Below are 14,637 nucleotides of genomic sequence, written 5' to 3'. Positions count from 1 at the left end.
CTGCAGTGGGGTGAGGTAGGTTGGGGTGGGGTGCAGTGGGGGTGAGGGGGTTGTTGGGGTGGGGTGCAGTGGGGGTGAGGGGATTGTTGGGCGACGTCTCCAAAAACAACCCAGAGTGTCTGTGTCTGACTGCAGAAGTCAGTAAATACCAGGCGGTCCCCCCCAGTCAAAACACAGACATAGCCAGCTAGTGGCACCGAGGGTATGACCAATAGGAACAGGCTCAGTGGACACCTCAGTGATAATGGAGTAAATGGACTCAGGGCCCATGAGCCACTGACGGTGGCCCGTCAAATAATCCTAAATTACAACATTCTAGTTATGGCAACATATTTCTTGTTTTCAGATCCTCAACTATGATTATTGTTACAGGCATATAAGAATGGAGCTTAATAACAGCATTAATACATTTAATACAAGCTTAAAGACAAAAACCTGCAGCCATTGACGCAAATAGTATTAATCAAAACAGGATAATGACATGCAACGCTTAACATACAATACATATTCCTCTCTCATCTTCTGCGCAGGGCCTGAGTGCTCCAGAAACTTCACCTCGTCCAAAGGCGTTATAAAGACGCCAGGCTTCCCAGACAAGTACCCCAACAACCTGGACTGCACCTTCATGATCATCGCCCCCAAGATGTCCGAGATCGTGGTGGACTTCGACGCGTTCGACATGGAGCCTGACACCACCCCTCCACCCGGGGCACTGTGTCGCTACGACTGGCTGGAGATCTGGGACGGGTTCCCTGCAGGTGAGAAAGGGAGGGAGGGGGGAAATGTGAAGGGCTTGTGTTGAAAAAGAAAGAGACAGAGGAAGAGAATGAAAGAGATCGTAAAAGAGAGAGGTGGAGGAAGAAAGAAAAACATATTTGTCTCGTCAGCCAGCAGTGCAGTTGTTTTCATCCACCCGGCCACACAGATTGATTTAGCACATTAAGGAGACAGGCAGAACCTACACTATTCATGGTCTACAATGATGGTTTTCACTGGAACGCTTTGCCCGGTCTCCATTGTTGTGTGATTGGGCTGAGGTCTGAAGAGAAGAGGAGGAAATGTACATTGAAAAGCATCAGAGTGGTGCCTGGCTAGGCACACTGCTTTGTCTGGCTCCCTGAGACTCCCTCTATACTAGGGCCTTGCCAGGCTAGGGTCTTCGTCCCAAACTAGAGCACTAGAAAGGGAATAAGGTGCCATTCGAGACAGGATTGGCACAGCCCTTTAGAAACTATCACACACCTCATAGCTGGGCTCCTCATAGCTGGGCTAGTACTGTATACATGCCAATAAACTCAATAAACATGTTGTCTGTCCCGGTGTCTGCTAAAGCTTTGTATTTGCGGTGTGTATATGTGTAACAGTCCAGATAGCAGACAACACACTGTAGCCTATATCCCAGAGGGTTATTTACTTTGTCGCAATACATTTGACAAAAAACAGAGGGAAAGGAGACAAAATAGGGAAGTAACATGCAATATATTACCTTGACACATAATTGGAGATGAGGGACATTTTTGCTGTGCCATACACGTTATATATTGGCTGCCATTTTGGAGTCACTTTTATTGAAAATAAGAATAGAATGTACTTCTAAACACTTCTACATTAATGTGGATACTACCATGATTACGGATAATGCTGAATGAATCGGGAATAATGATGAGTGAGAAAGTTACAGAGGCATTAATATAATCTCCCCCCCCAAAAAATGCTAACCTCCCCTGTATTGTAATGTGGGTATGATATTTGTGTACCTAACCACTCATCATTATTCATGGTTCATTCAGGACTATCCGTTACCATGGTAATAGTAGAAAGTGACTCTAAAATGACACAATATATTACCATTACTTTCCAATAGGCACAAACCTATCTGAAACACAACCACAACAAACAGCAAATGTATCCAACAAGTTTGTGGAGTCACAAGCTTGATGTTTGTCAAATCAAATCAAATCAAATGTATTTATATAGCCCTTCGTACATCAGCTGATATCTCAAAGTGCTGTACAGAAACCCAGCCTAAAACCCCAAACAGCAAGCAATGCAGGTGTTGAAGCACGGTGGCTAGGAAAAACTCCCTGAAAGGCCAAAACCTAGGAAGAAAACCTAGAGAGGAACCAGGCTATGAGGGTGGCCAGTCCTCTTCTGGCTGTGCCGGGTGAAGATTATAACAGAACATGGCCAAGATGTTCAAATGTTCATAAATGACCAGCATGGTCAAATAATAATAATCACAGTAGTTATCGAGGGTGCAGCAAGTCAGCACCTCAGGAGTAAATGTCAGTTGGCTTTTTTAGCACGTCCGGTGAACAGGTCAGGGTTCCATAGCCGCAGGCAGGAACAGTTGAAACTGGAGCAGCAGCAAGGCCAGGTGGACTGGGGACAGCAAGGAGTCATCATGCCAGGTAGTCCTGACGCATGGTCCAGCGCTCAGGTCCTCCGAGAGAGAGAAAGAGAAGGAGAAATAGAGAGAGCATACTTAAATGCACACAGGCGACACCGGATAAGACAGGAGAAGTCCTCACAGATATAACAAAACTACCCTAGCCCCCCGACACATTAACTACTGCAGCATAAATACTGGAGGCTGAGACAGGAGGGTCAGGAACACTGTGGCCCCATCCGATGATACCCCCGGACAGGGCCAAACAGGAAGGATATAACTCCACCCACTTTTCCAAAGCACAGCTCTTTCATTGCGTGCTAGCAATATGAGACCAAAAACTAAACTTTGGACTACTTGAATAAACTTGAATGAGTTGTCCCAATACTTTGGGTCCCTAAAATGGGGGGACTATGATATGTTCAAAAAGTGCTGTAATTTCTAAACGGATCGCCCCGATATGGATGAAAATACAGCAGGACAGTCGCACTTTAACCTCAATCATTGTGTCATTTCAAATCCAAAGTATGTTGAGTATTGGAGCCCAAAAACACAACAAACCAATCTCACTGTCCCATAACTTTTGGAGCTCACTGTAGCTGATCATTCACAACATGGGATATTGGGATGAAGAATAATGATGTTGTCTTGGCACCTACTGTCATAGAGTTGACATAACTCTTTGTTATTGTCTTTCGTTCCTCTTTCTGTTCCTCTTTCTGTTCCTCTTTCTGTTCCTATTTCCTTACCTCACTCTCTCTCTCTCTCTCTCTCTCTTCCTCTCTCTCTCTCTCTCTCTCTCTCTCTCTTCTCTTCTCTCTCCTCCTCCTCTCTCTCTCTCTCTCTCTCTCTCTCTCTCTCTCTCTCTCTCTCTCTCTCTCTCTCTCTCTCCTCTCCCTCTCCTCTCCCTCTCCCTTCCCTCCCTCTCTCCCTCTCAGTGGTCCCACATCGGGCGGTACTGTGGTAACAGCAGTCCTGGACGGGTCATCTCCTACACTGGGATCCTGTCTATGACCATCAACACTGACAACGCCATCGCCAGAGAGGGCTTCTCAGCCAATTACACTGTCAGAGAGAAGACCTGCCACAGGGACAGACACCAGAGGGTTAGTACAGCCTACTACCTCACGTTAACCTTGTCCCACCCAGAACTGCCATGCCACAGACTAGCATCCTGCACAGGGGGCGTACTTGATATAATCCGGGGCCACGAGTGTCCAACTCAAGTGCACTCACAGTAGTTGGATGGGGGCAGGGAGGGGATTAGCTGGGATGGGCGGGGAGGGAGAGGGGGAGGTCTGGGAAGGACAGTGTGTGGGGCTGACTGGTGACACAGGGTCTAAATGCCTCACAAACACACAGAGCCAGGATGGACTTACGACACCCCATCCCAGAGAAAAAAAACAGTCTCTGTCCCTCCTTCCATCTCCTCTCAGCTTTCTGTTAATTCTTTCATTTCTATTCATGAGTCGACTCCTGTCCCTCCTCTCAGCAGGCATCGCAGAACCTCAAAATATCCACATATCATTGCAATCTAAATGAAAGACCTTATCAGAGCATATTTCAACAGTTAATGTGATCAAAGCTGCAGTATGGAGTGTTCCAAGTGATAAGATTAAGTCATCGGGGGAACAGGAGGAATACTGATATCTGACAACATTACATTCATCCTCCTTCCTCCCATGTAATGGAAAAAACAGTTTTAAGAACATTTCGCACACACATTTCTACTTTCCAAACTGACTGATAGGAAGTATATGTGTGTGTGTGTGTGTGTGTGTGTGTGTGTGTGTGCTGTGTGTGTGTGTGTGTGTGTGTGTGTGTGTGTGTGTGTGGTGTGTGTGTGTGTGTGTGTGTGTGTGTGTGTGTGTGTGTGTGTGTGTGTTCGTATGGTGTTCTATGTTTGTTTTTTTCATCCTGCAACATTTAAAATATGTAAAGAAATACATGTATTAATTCAATAAAGACTTGACATAGTTTGTGTCAACGTGTGGGCCTACGCTTGCTTTTGGGAATCTCATAATAATATTTTACATTATTAACTTATTAATAACATATCTTGAAAAAAAAGCTACTTTAAAAAAGGATGCTTCTAGTTTGTGTGTGTGTGATATTTTAGAGATGTCAAGAGTTAGTCAAAATGAGACCCAGTACCTCGGTGGTGTACTCAGTGTGGCTCGTTACGGAAGGTTCTAGATGTGTCATCTTTGAATGGCTCCAGCTAAGATACACAAGAACGTGCTGTTCTTTTCTTCTGACTCAGTTCAGAGAGGCTTGAGGAAGTTCGCGTTTAGTTCCAGTAAGACACAGTTCTTTCCCATTGCATTTCTCTTCCAAGTTGTCTTCGAGGCCAAGACCTCCCTGAGTCACACAACGTCTCTTTAGAGACAGACAGGACAAGACAGAGGATGGAGGCTCATTGCCCTCACCCTAATTCTAACCCCAAAACCTAACTCTAACCGTAACCCCAACAAATTGCTGTTTAACAACAGAGTTGCCGTTGATAGTCTGTTGATGATTTAATCTGTCAGACATTTATAGCAGTGTTTCTCAAATTCTGGTCCTGGGGACCCAAAGTGGTGCACATTAAACATTTTCCCTAGCCCTCAGACACCTAATGATAAGTAGATTAGCTGAAACCCCTGTGTTAGTACCAGGACAAAAACAAAAATCGTCAACCCCTTGGGTCCCCAGGACCAGGATTGAGAAACACTGATCAACAGAGGACTGTCCAAATAAAGTGTAACTCAGGTTCTATGTCTCTGTTGACAGACTTTAAGTGTGTGGAGGGCCTGGGGATGGAGTCAGGGGCGATCACCTCGGATCAGATCACTGCCTCCTCTCAGTACAACTCTAACTGGTCTCCTGAGCGCTCCAGACTCAACTACAAAGAGAATGGCTGGACCCCCTCTGAAGACTCCAGCAGAGAGTGGATTCAGGTAAGAGACAGCCCTGGGGCAGCTGGGTTACATGTGTGGCATCTGCGTCCCAAACAGTCTGAAAGTAGTGCCCTACATAGGTGAATAGAGTTACATATGTGTGTCAGTGACAGTACTAATGCTTTTGGTGCGTGTAAAACATCATGGCTGCACATGAAGCCCTGGGTTGAGCAACAGTTGGTTATTCTAGACTCATCCGGACAGTGTGTTTTGTCCTTCACCGCCACCAGTTCGGGACAGCTACTGTCATAGTGAAACGTTTTAAGAGTGCATCTCTCTATGTATCCACACAGTCCGGGGGTTGTAGGCAGACAGTGTGGGAGACTCAGCTCTGTATCCACCAATCTGAACCAATGTCACGGCTGTCTGCCAGCATCCCTGTTCCAGGTGATTCCGTGGTTCATCTCAGTGTTCCATGTGAGTTCCGTGGTCAGAGTGTGTCAGGTGATTCGTGGTCAGAGTGTTCAGGTGATTCCGTGGACAGAGGGAGATTTTTAGAGCGTGAGTATGACAGTTCTGTTCACTTAGGCAAGTGTTGCCTCTCCAGATTTTGAATCACCTCTCTCGTCCTTCTCCGCAGAAGCTGTAATCACAAATTCACCACACTGATAAGAGTAGCCATTTGCTCTCAATCTCTCATTCTGTGCCATCTCTCCACTTCAGAAACCACAGGCCGTCGTTCCAGTGCCTTACTTGCTCCTCCCCTAGAGGTGCTGTCTTCTGATAAGACATTTAAAAACATTTCTTGGGAACAAGTGCATAATTGTTAACTACTTATACTTAGACCCTCTCTTTGAGTACTACCTCCCCAAATATTCCTCGTGGTAAGCTTGACATCAAGGTGCTGGCCAATGTTGATTCCAATACAACACAGGTGTGTCAAGATGGACAAGTTGGTCAAGGTGGTAACCATTCATTGATCCAGACAAGGAAACGTTTGACTGTAAAAAACAACATAGTTGCTAGTTCTTGACTCAAACCCTCGTGCTTGGCTGCCTCTGAAACGACCTACTATCCCAGTGGGTCCCACATCGGGCGGTAGCAGCCCTGTGCAAAGTGCGCTGAGAAGATGCAGTTCCTGGAACCGGTGATATTCTGCTTTGTCCTATCGACCATTCACTGGCGGATCCTTGTCCATATACGACATACACAATCACTCGTGACCAAACTTCGTCTCAAGGCTTAAAATCCTCTTTAACGACCTCTTCGCCACTTTCATCTCGCACTAGATAGAGGAGTCGGATTTAACCAAGAGTTACACTTCGAAGACATCAGTAAGATAGAGCGGATCTATTGAGCTCTGAATCAAGCGTGATTCAACGATCGCGACCAGTGATGTACACTCGCACGAAGGAGTGGGTGTTCTTTAAGTATTGCGTATTGTCGCCTATAACTTAACCCTAATTATTCAACGATTAAGAGGGTAACTTGTCCACCTCGAGGAGTTCCGCCTGAATTGGCTGCCATATGCAGGATGAACTAGATGCCTTGCACTCGAGGGGCGTTTACTATGTATAATCAGACGGTAATAACCAAAGGTATATTATCACCGAGAATGTATTGTGTTCACACGTGTATACAACTCCTCGGATAATGCTCTAACTCGTATAGAGTAGATAAAGTTGGGATGGGGCAGGGAGGGGGATTAAGCTGGGATGGGGGCGGGGAGGGGAGGGGGAGGTCTGGAAGGACAGTGTGTGGGGGTGACTCGGGTGAACACGGGTCTAAATGCCTCAACAACACACAGAGCCAGGAATGGACTTACGAACCCGTTTATATTAACAATAAAGGCAACTTCCTGGGGTTTCATGGTATATGGCCATAACACAGCTAAGGGCTGTGGTCAGGAACTCTCGTTTGCGTCGTGGATTAGACACCTTTAGACGTGCTATTTGGTAATTTACCACACCCTGGCCTTTATTGCTTTACCGTAAATCTACTGTATATGGTAACCCCATCCCCGACGATGAGAGAAGAAGGAAATTAGAAAACAAGAGTAAGAGGGATACCTCTCCTTGGGTTTTCCACTAGAAATCATTTGCACTGGAGTAAATAACTTATCCTCCTCAGAAATCGTGTGATAATACTGGTGGGTAGATTCTATTTCTCTCATTTATGATCAATAGATCTATCTCTATATCTCGAGCTCAATCATTGTATCTCAATCCTGTCATACCCTCCTCTCAGCAAGAACGTCTCATATTACGGCAGAAAACAGAGCACTCAACTCAACTCTTGGCTCTAGTGAATACCGCTGTTATAGATCAATCATATGAGATACTACTATGCGTGAATACCCTGCTCAATATAAGTATCATCAATGTCTAGGTTGAAATAATGACAGATCGCTCTCATATGATCAATCAGCTAGCTGCGGATAATCCTTCTAGAGTGCACAGTATCAATCGCTTGTGTGATATCAGATCAATATGGCTGACCGTTCTAGGTGAATATAAAACCTGGCAGCTTGTTCAAGTGACCTATAGCTAGTATTGATCAGTCATCGTGATGGGAACCTTGAGAAGGGTGAATATCACCTTGCTAAATAATCTGAGATACAACTCTGGCTATTAGGTTGAATATCCTGATTATATTAGACTCATCTTCTGGACCCTCTCATGGGTCGATACTACTGCTAGTAGGATACAAACAGTTATGGTGTTACAGCTATTAAGTGTGATACTAGGCTACGCTAATACACTTCTCTTCAGAATCTCAGACCTGATAATGGGGTGAAGGATAATCTTAGGATGATAGTTAGCTGTCGCTCGTGTGGTGTAGTTAGGATGTGCTTCAGTAGCTATGATCCGTTGTTGAGGTGTGATGTGGTGTGGTGATAGTGATCGGGTTCTGTTTGTGGCCTAGTGTGTAGTCTGAGTGGTGAGTTGGTAGACATGATGAGATAGATAGCTAGATCGGGGTTAGTGTGGATCTGGTAGTCGATAGATCCGATTGTGATGTGCTTAAGTTCGTTGCGTTGTGTCGCTTAGAGCGGCCTGACTTGTGTGTCGTGGTCTCGTTCGGTTGCGACGGTGGCAAGCTCTATTCTCATTCGGTGAGTGTTCTTAGGCTGGTACATCTGCTGATCTTCTTTGCGTCATGTGAGGTCGTATGTCTGTTATTCTCTACTAGTTCTGAGCGCTGGGGCCACGATAACTCTACTTCCTTACTGGTACATGAAGGGTGGACACTATTACTATCTACAATCAGTGGATCGCGTGTAGAGGGTACCAGCATATCTATCTAAGTCTGGCTGAGGGGGTCACCTCTATCTCTTTCCGCCTCCTAGGTCTGGAGGGGCCAGCTCTATCTTCCTTCTGGTTCTGAGGGGCCACCTACTTTCTCCTCTGGTCTGTAGGGTGCCACATCTATCTCTCTGGTCTGAGAGGTGTGCCACCTCTATCTCTTGGTCTGGATGGGCCACCGTTTACTATCTCTCTGGTCTGAGGGCCGCTCTATCCTCTCCTGGTCTGAGGGGCCAGCTTCTTATCTCTCTGGTCTGTAGGGGCCACTGCTATCTCTCTGGTCTGAGGGGCCACCTCTATCTCTCTGGTCTTGAGGGGCCACCTCTAATCTCTCTGGTCTGAGGGTGGCCACCTCTATCTCTCTGGTCTGAGGGGACACTCTTATCTCTCTGGTCTGAGGGGCCACCTCTATCTCTCTGGTTACTGAGGGCCAGCTCTTATTCTCTCTGGTCTGAGGGCCGCACCTCTATCTCTCTGGTCTGAGGGGCCACCTCTATCTCTCTGGTCTGACGGGGCACTCTATCTCTCTGGTCTGAGGGGCCAGCCTCTATCTCTCTGGTCTGAGGGGCCAGCTCTATCTCTTCTGGTCTGAGGGGCCACTCTTCTATTCTCTGGTCTGAGGGGCCACCTCTATCTCTGGTCTGCGGGGCACTCTATCTCTCTGGTCCTGAGGGGCCACCTCTATCTCTCTGGTCTGAGGGGCACTCTATCTTCTGGTCTGAGGGGCAGCTCTATCTCTCTGGTCTTGAGGGGCCAGCTCTATCTCTCTGGTTGAAGGGGCCACCTCTATCTCTCTGGTCTGAGGGGCCAGCTCTATCTCTCTGGTTCTGAGGGGCCACCTCTATCTCTTCTGGTTGAGGCCACTCTAACCTCTTCTGGTCTGAGGGGACATTTTTTATTTTTTTTTTTTATTTTCAAAGTTGCCACGGTGCTCGTTTTGCCTCCATCACTATAACAGGGAACTAGAAGGGAAGGGTGACGGACATGAGCGATGACTCGTACCGATGGGAAAAAAATGGAGCTAGGTTTGTCCTTTCTTTGTGGAACCTTTTGTTGTCAGACGCTTTTCGCTTCGCTGCAGGAGGATTAAAACAAGATGGCGGAAGCTGGGCTTTCACCTGGGTCTGTTTATTTCAGATAGTGCAATGAGTGTAAGGAGCGGGACGCAGCGGAGAAGCGGAGGGCTAGGAAGAGATGAGAAGGGACATTCAGCGAGTGACAAAGAGAGAGGAGCAGCGTTAGAGCACACGAACGATAGCAGAGAAGCAAACCGGAATAACAGTAGAGGGAGAGGCACAGAGATAGCAAGAGAAAACAGGACAAACCGACAGAGGGAGAGCACGACGTCGCAGAAGAAAAACAGTATATCAAAGACAAGAGGGAGGAACAGAGAAATCGCAGAGAAAAACAGGACAACAACGAGGGAGAGCACAGAATAGCAGAGAAAAACAGGACAACAGACAGAGGGAGAGCATACATGGAAGAATACGCAAGAGCAAAAAACAGGACAACAGTAACAGAGTGGAGAAAGTGACTAGCAGTGAATAAGCATATGTCGATGAAAAACATGACTAATACGATGACAGGAGGGAGAGATAAAGAGGATTCCGCAGAAGAAAAAACACAGGGACATACAGACTAGAGGGAGCAGACGAGCATTACGCTTGCGTCTTCTGTCTTTTGTGGAATTGTTTCTTCAGGTGTATAGTGTATTACTATTCTATCATGTCTTTTTTGATATATAGTATTTTATTTATGTAATTTGTTTTAGGTGAGATCTGTGTAATTACAATGTGTTCCTCATAACGAATGAAATTGCCAAATGAAAGCGCCTTTCGAATTAGTCGTTAACTAGCGAGAGATGTAGACAGTGACAGAGAGAGAACAAGAACACAGGAACATGAGCCAGCACTCAGATCTCAAGTCTAGAACAGATCATACAGTGTAGACATGACGATCGCTCGCTGATCGAAAGTATATAGATCTCAGAGCACATGAGCTAGAGCACAGGAACAGACATGTGAAAGAGCTGTGTACGCACCAGATCGATAGGGGAAGCCTGCTGGCTGGTGACAAGCAGATTACAACCTCTCATAATAGTGGATGGGGATAAGGTGATCAGTATTGTGGATGGGTCCAGATTTAGCAATGACCGAATGAATGTGGTGCTTTCGCTGATATGTTACTCGTGAGTCCATACTATTGTGAAGATGGCGTTACTCCAGAGCCTTGTCACATAGAATGACTTCTATCTTCACTACTCTCGCATTTAAAGACAGTGCTGTTCTATTTTTTCTCGCACTCTCACGTTATACTCCTCACGCATAGAGTCGTCTCCTCTTGCAGTTACAGCGAGTCTCGTCGCGATCTCTTTACGTTTCTCCACGCTTCAATACGTATCTCCGAGCAGTTCTTGTCCATTGCATTTCTCCTCACTTCCACAAGTATTCGTCTTCCATTTCGACACGGCACCACACTGCACTCTCTCTCTCTCATATCCTCTCTCTTCTCTCCTTCCTACCACCTCTCCTGGCTGTCAAGTCTCTCTCTCTCTCTACCTCTCAAATCTATCGCTCTCTCTCTTTCAACTTATATCCTCTCTCTCTCATCTCTCCCGATGCACACTCACAGTCACAGTCGGACAGACACAGACGGATCTCGGGCTGGGCTCCATCACATTGCCTACTCCTCTAACCCCACACACACATCTACATCCTAACACTACACGACCATCACTACATCTCATCACCACCCAAAACCCGCTTTCAACTCTCTAAGCCGTAAACTCAAGTGCGCTCGTACTCTCTCTCAAATTCATTCAATTTCCTCAATTCAAGGGCATCTTACTTGAGCATGGGAAACCATAAGTGTATACATTGCCTAAGCAAGTGAGGTTAGATTATTAATACACTACAAAGTGAATACAGACAATAACAAATTAAGCAAGGTTAAACATTTAACATACAGGAAGGCTTTTCGAACAATTATAACGACTATTAAAAATGTTATTTATATATCATATATGTATCGGTGGTTGTAATCAATGTGCAATGGTTAAAGTGCCACAAGTTAAGAATAAATAAGCATAAATAATGGGTTGTATGTCCAAATGGCATTGTTTGGTCTATCTTACTCACTGGTTGCCATTTTCTCATTGGCACATACAGGTAGAAAATTTGCCTGCTCTAGTGATGCTCACAACACTGTGGTATTCTTAACACCAGGTAAGCTAATGGGAGTTATCACACCAATAAATTGTGCATTTTGCTTTTAGCAATCCTTGCGTTGGGTCTTTGTTACTAGTGAGGGACACTATAGTGTTCTGTAGTAAAGTGAGGATAAAATACATTAGTGATTCGATAGGGCGTTAGGAGAATGAATTTTGCAGTCTCAGTTTTCTAAATCATATTTGTGGGCAGTTGGTCACTTATAGCCTGTCTGTCTCTTGATGAGCCATTGTATGCACTCTACGCGCGCAGAGACTTTATCGTTGTTCATACTAGCAAAGGCTATGGCTGGCACTGAGAGGTCTGTACATAAGTCAGATGAGGATCTGAGCGTTATACCTTGTACAGTTTTTGGTCGTCAGTCGGATCAGTGCGTCTCGCTCAGGGACGCCATAGATTTGGTGCTCGCACATTGAATGCTCATTTTTTTTGCTTCTTCTGACGAGAGAGTCAAGATGTATACAAGTTCTTAGGTTTTGCAGTCTGTATAAGTACTTACACTTGGCTTCTGTCTCCAATATGAGCAAGTAATTTATAGACTTTTTTGTACCTTATACTGTTGATACTTCTATTGGTTGGTGTCTATAATTGTGTTGCATATCCTGAGGGCTCTGTGGGGTCTAGATTTGTGTTTGGTGAACAGAGAGGACTCTCATCTCTTGATTCACTTTCGCTCTCCCTGCATATCGATACTACACTCCCTTCCTCTATGAGTCCCTTTCCTAGCAACACCGACTGTCACACCCATAGACTGGACAGCGCACAATCCCAATTCTTTCGATATCAAGAGGCACTCTTGTCATAGTCATGTTAAACTGCAGTCATACCTACTGATCGTCTGCTTGCAATGACTATCATGCCTAGCTTGTGTCGCGCGTCGGCCTCCTGTCGGATGTGTCACGTCAGGGGCAGTATTCAACTTTCGGATCAGAGAATCACTGCTGCTCTCAGTACAATCTATCTGGTATCTCACTGTGGATGAGATTGACGTCGTCATGCTACTGGGCAACCTACAAAGCAGACAGAGATCGTGGACCCTGCTGGAAGAGGATCGAGGAGCGACAGACGCGGAATGGGGATTCTAGCGCATAGAGATGAGACAGCCATAGGGAGTAGTGAGGTTAGACATTGTGGCACTCATGCAGATGCTTCGCCAAGACGCAGATACTGACAAGTGAGTGAACGCAGCATAGGGTGGACAATAGAAGTACCTACGATTTTATGTGTCTTGTCTCCTGAGGTAGTGAAGGAGTACTGTCGGTTAAGTTCAATCTTTTGGTCTTGTCTGGTGCGGCGTTTGTTAGAAGGAGGTCATGTGCCTACGACAGTGCCCTGTAGCTCACTGGGTTGAAGTGCACACAGTTGGTCCTCATGTCCTAGCCATACACCAACTGTCCGGTATACGTCAGGCTGTATTTCGTCCCTCTCATCCGCCAACCCCACATGCTCTCCATCGGCGACAGATCCTGCTCGATCAGTCGAACGTTCTTTCATCAGAGTCGCATCGTCTCCCTCATGTTATACACACATCCAGCTCCGGGGCTGCCTTCTAGGGCACGACCGCTGATGTCCGCAGAACCTTCAGCTCTGTGTAACGCTACCAGACTCATGAACCTAATGTTATGCAGACTGTGCTGGATCTGCCAGCTCCACCTAACCTGAGAAGTGTGGTAGGTCCCCATTAGGGGGGCGGGGGGGGGGGTTGTGGATTGTGTGTATATGCGAATGTGCTGCTGCTGTGCTGCTGTGTGTGTTGCTCGTAGGATGCGCTGTGTGTAGTCTGTGTGGTGTGGGTGGTAGTGTGTGTGGGGATGTGTGAGGAGTTCTATCAAGCAACAGGTCATAGAGGATCGTGTCAAGAATGACAATGTCTATGGAAAGAATGAAACAGTATCATAGAGTCACAAACAAGACAGCTGTGATCGAGAGGCCCAGACTCTATGACTAGATCTAGTTATTTAGGCCATCTCTTGCTAGGTTGAGTTAGCGTACCTGTTTCCCGCCCTGTGGACACAGCTAGCCTGTCTATCAGGTGACTCATGACTGTCTATCAGTATTGGTAATTTGTAATAGGTAGCAACGGGGCCTCGTAGGGAGGATGCTTCTTGTTGTCACCTCGTACTGAGTCGTGGCGTTGTGTACAGTGTGAGGGAACTGGTCTATTCTATGATAACACTACTGACAGCATCCACACACGTGCTCACGCAAAGCACGATGAAATGACCTCGTCCAGACGCAGAACCTTGCATGCTTGCTTCCTCACCCCAAAACAGACGAAGCTCAGCTAATAACAGTGGTGTGTTGTCTCTTTCCGAATATTAGTGAGGGTACCACCACCATCCAATTGACGCAGCAGGCTAGAGCCAGAGACGATGGGCGGAGCGAGGACAGGGAGTACCGCAGATTACGTCTAGGGACGAGGGTGAGCACGAACGAGAGAGAGTAGACGAGATGCACGACGCGTCAGCAATAAGACTGACGAGAGAAGAGAGCAAAAGACTCAATACTCACACTCCGAATTCAGCCTCCAATAATTCCACACTCCAAGATAATCACACGTTCCAATAATCACCGTCCAACTAAATCACACACTCCAATAATTCACACTGCAATGAGAGAGAGAAGAAGATCGACAGAGCTAGAGAGCCGAGAATAACTGCAGAGCGATCGCACGCAGAGAGAGATAAGATGAGAAGAGTAGAGAGATGAGCAGATAGAAGTAGACAATCGCAGATAACTCAGCTAGAGCTCGCCCCAGGTTATAAAACGGATCAACAAACTCTAGGAAAGAAAGCAGGATAACTCACACTCCAATAACTCACACTCAATAACTCACA

The 14,637-nt window shown here is 46.2% G+C and overlaps 1 protein-coding gene across 1 annotated transcript in view; it reads left to right on the top strand.

Annotated features, from left to right (window-relative positions):
- The window catches only part of LOC111956848 (neuropilin-1a), an 85,122-nt gene that overhangs the window by 43,088 nt on the left and 27,397 nt on the right, over positions 1 to 14,637 (top strand). The window contains 5 exon segments of the mRNA XM_070436522.1: positions 531 to 758; positions 900 to 901; positions 3,328 to 3,466; positions 3,469 to 3,495; positions 5,162 to 5,328. Of these exon segments, the coding sequence (XP_070292623.1) occupies positions 531 to 758; positions 900 to 901; positions 3,328 to 3,466; positions 3,469 to 3,495; positions 5,162 to 5,328 (563 nt within the window).

Source organism: Salvelinus sp. IW2-2015, linkage group LG32 (assembly GCF_002910315.2).
Source record: "Salvelinus sp. IW2-2015 linkage group LG32, ASM291031v2, whole genome shotgun sequence".
Classification (NCBI taxonomy): domain Eukaryota; kingdom Metazoa; phylum Chordata; class Actinopteri; order Salmoniformes; family Salmonidae; genus Salvelinus; species Salvelinus sp. IW2-2015.
The sequence above is the reverse complement of the archived record's forward strand: the minus strand, read 5'-3'. Positions and strand labels throughout refer to the sequence as shown.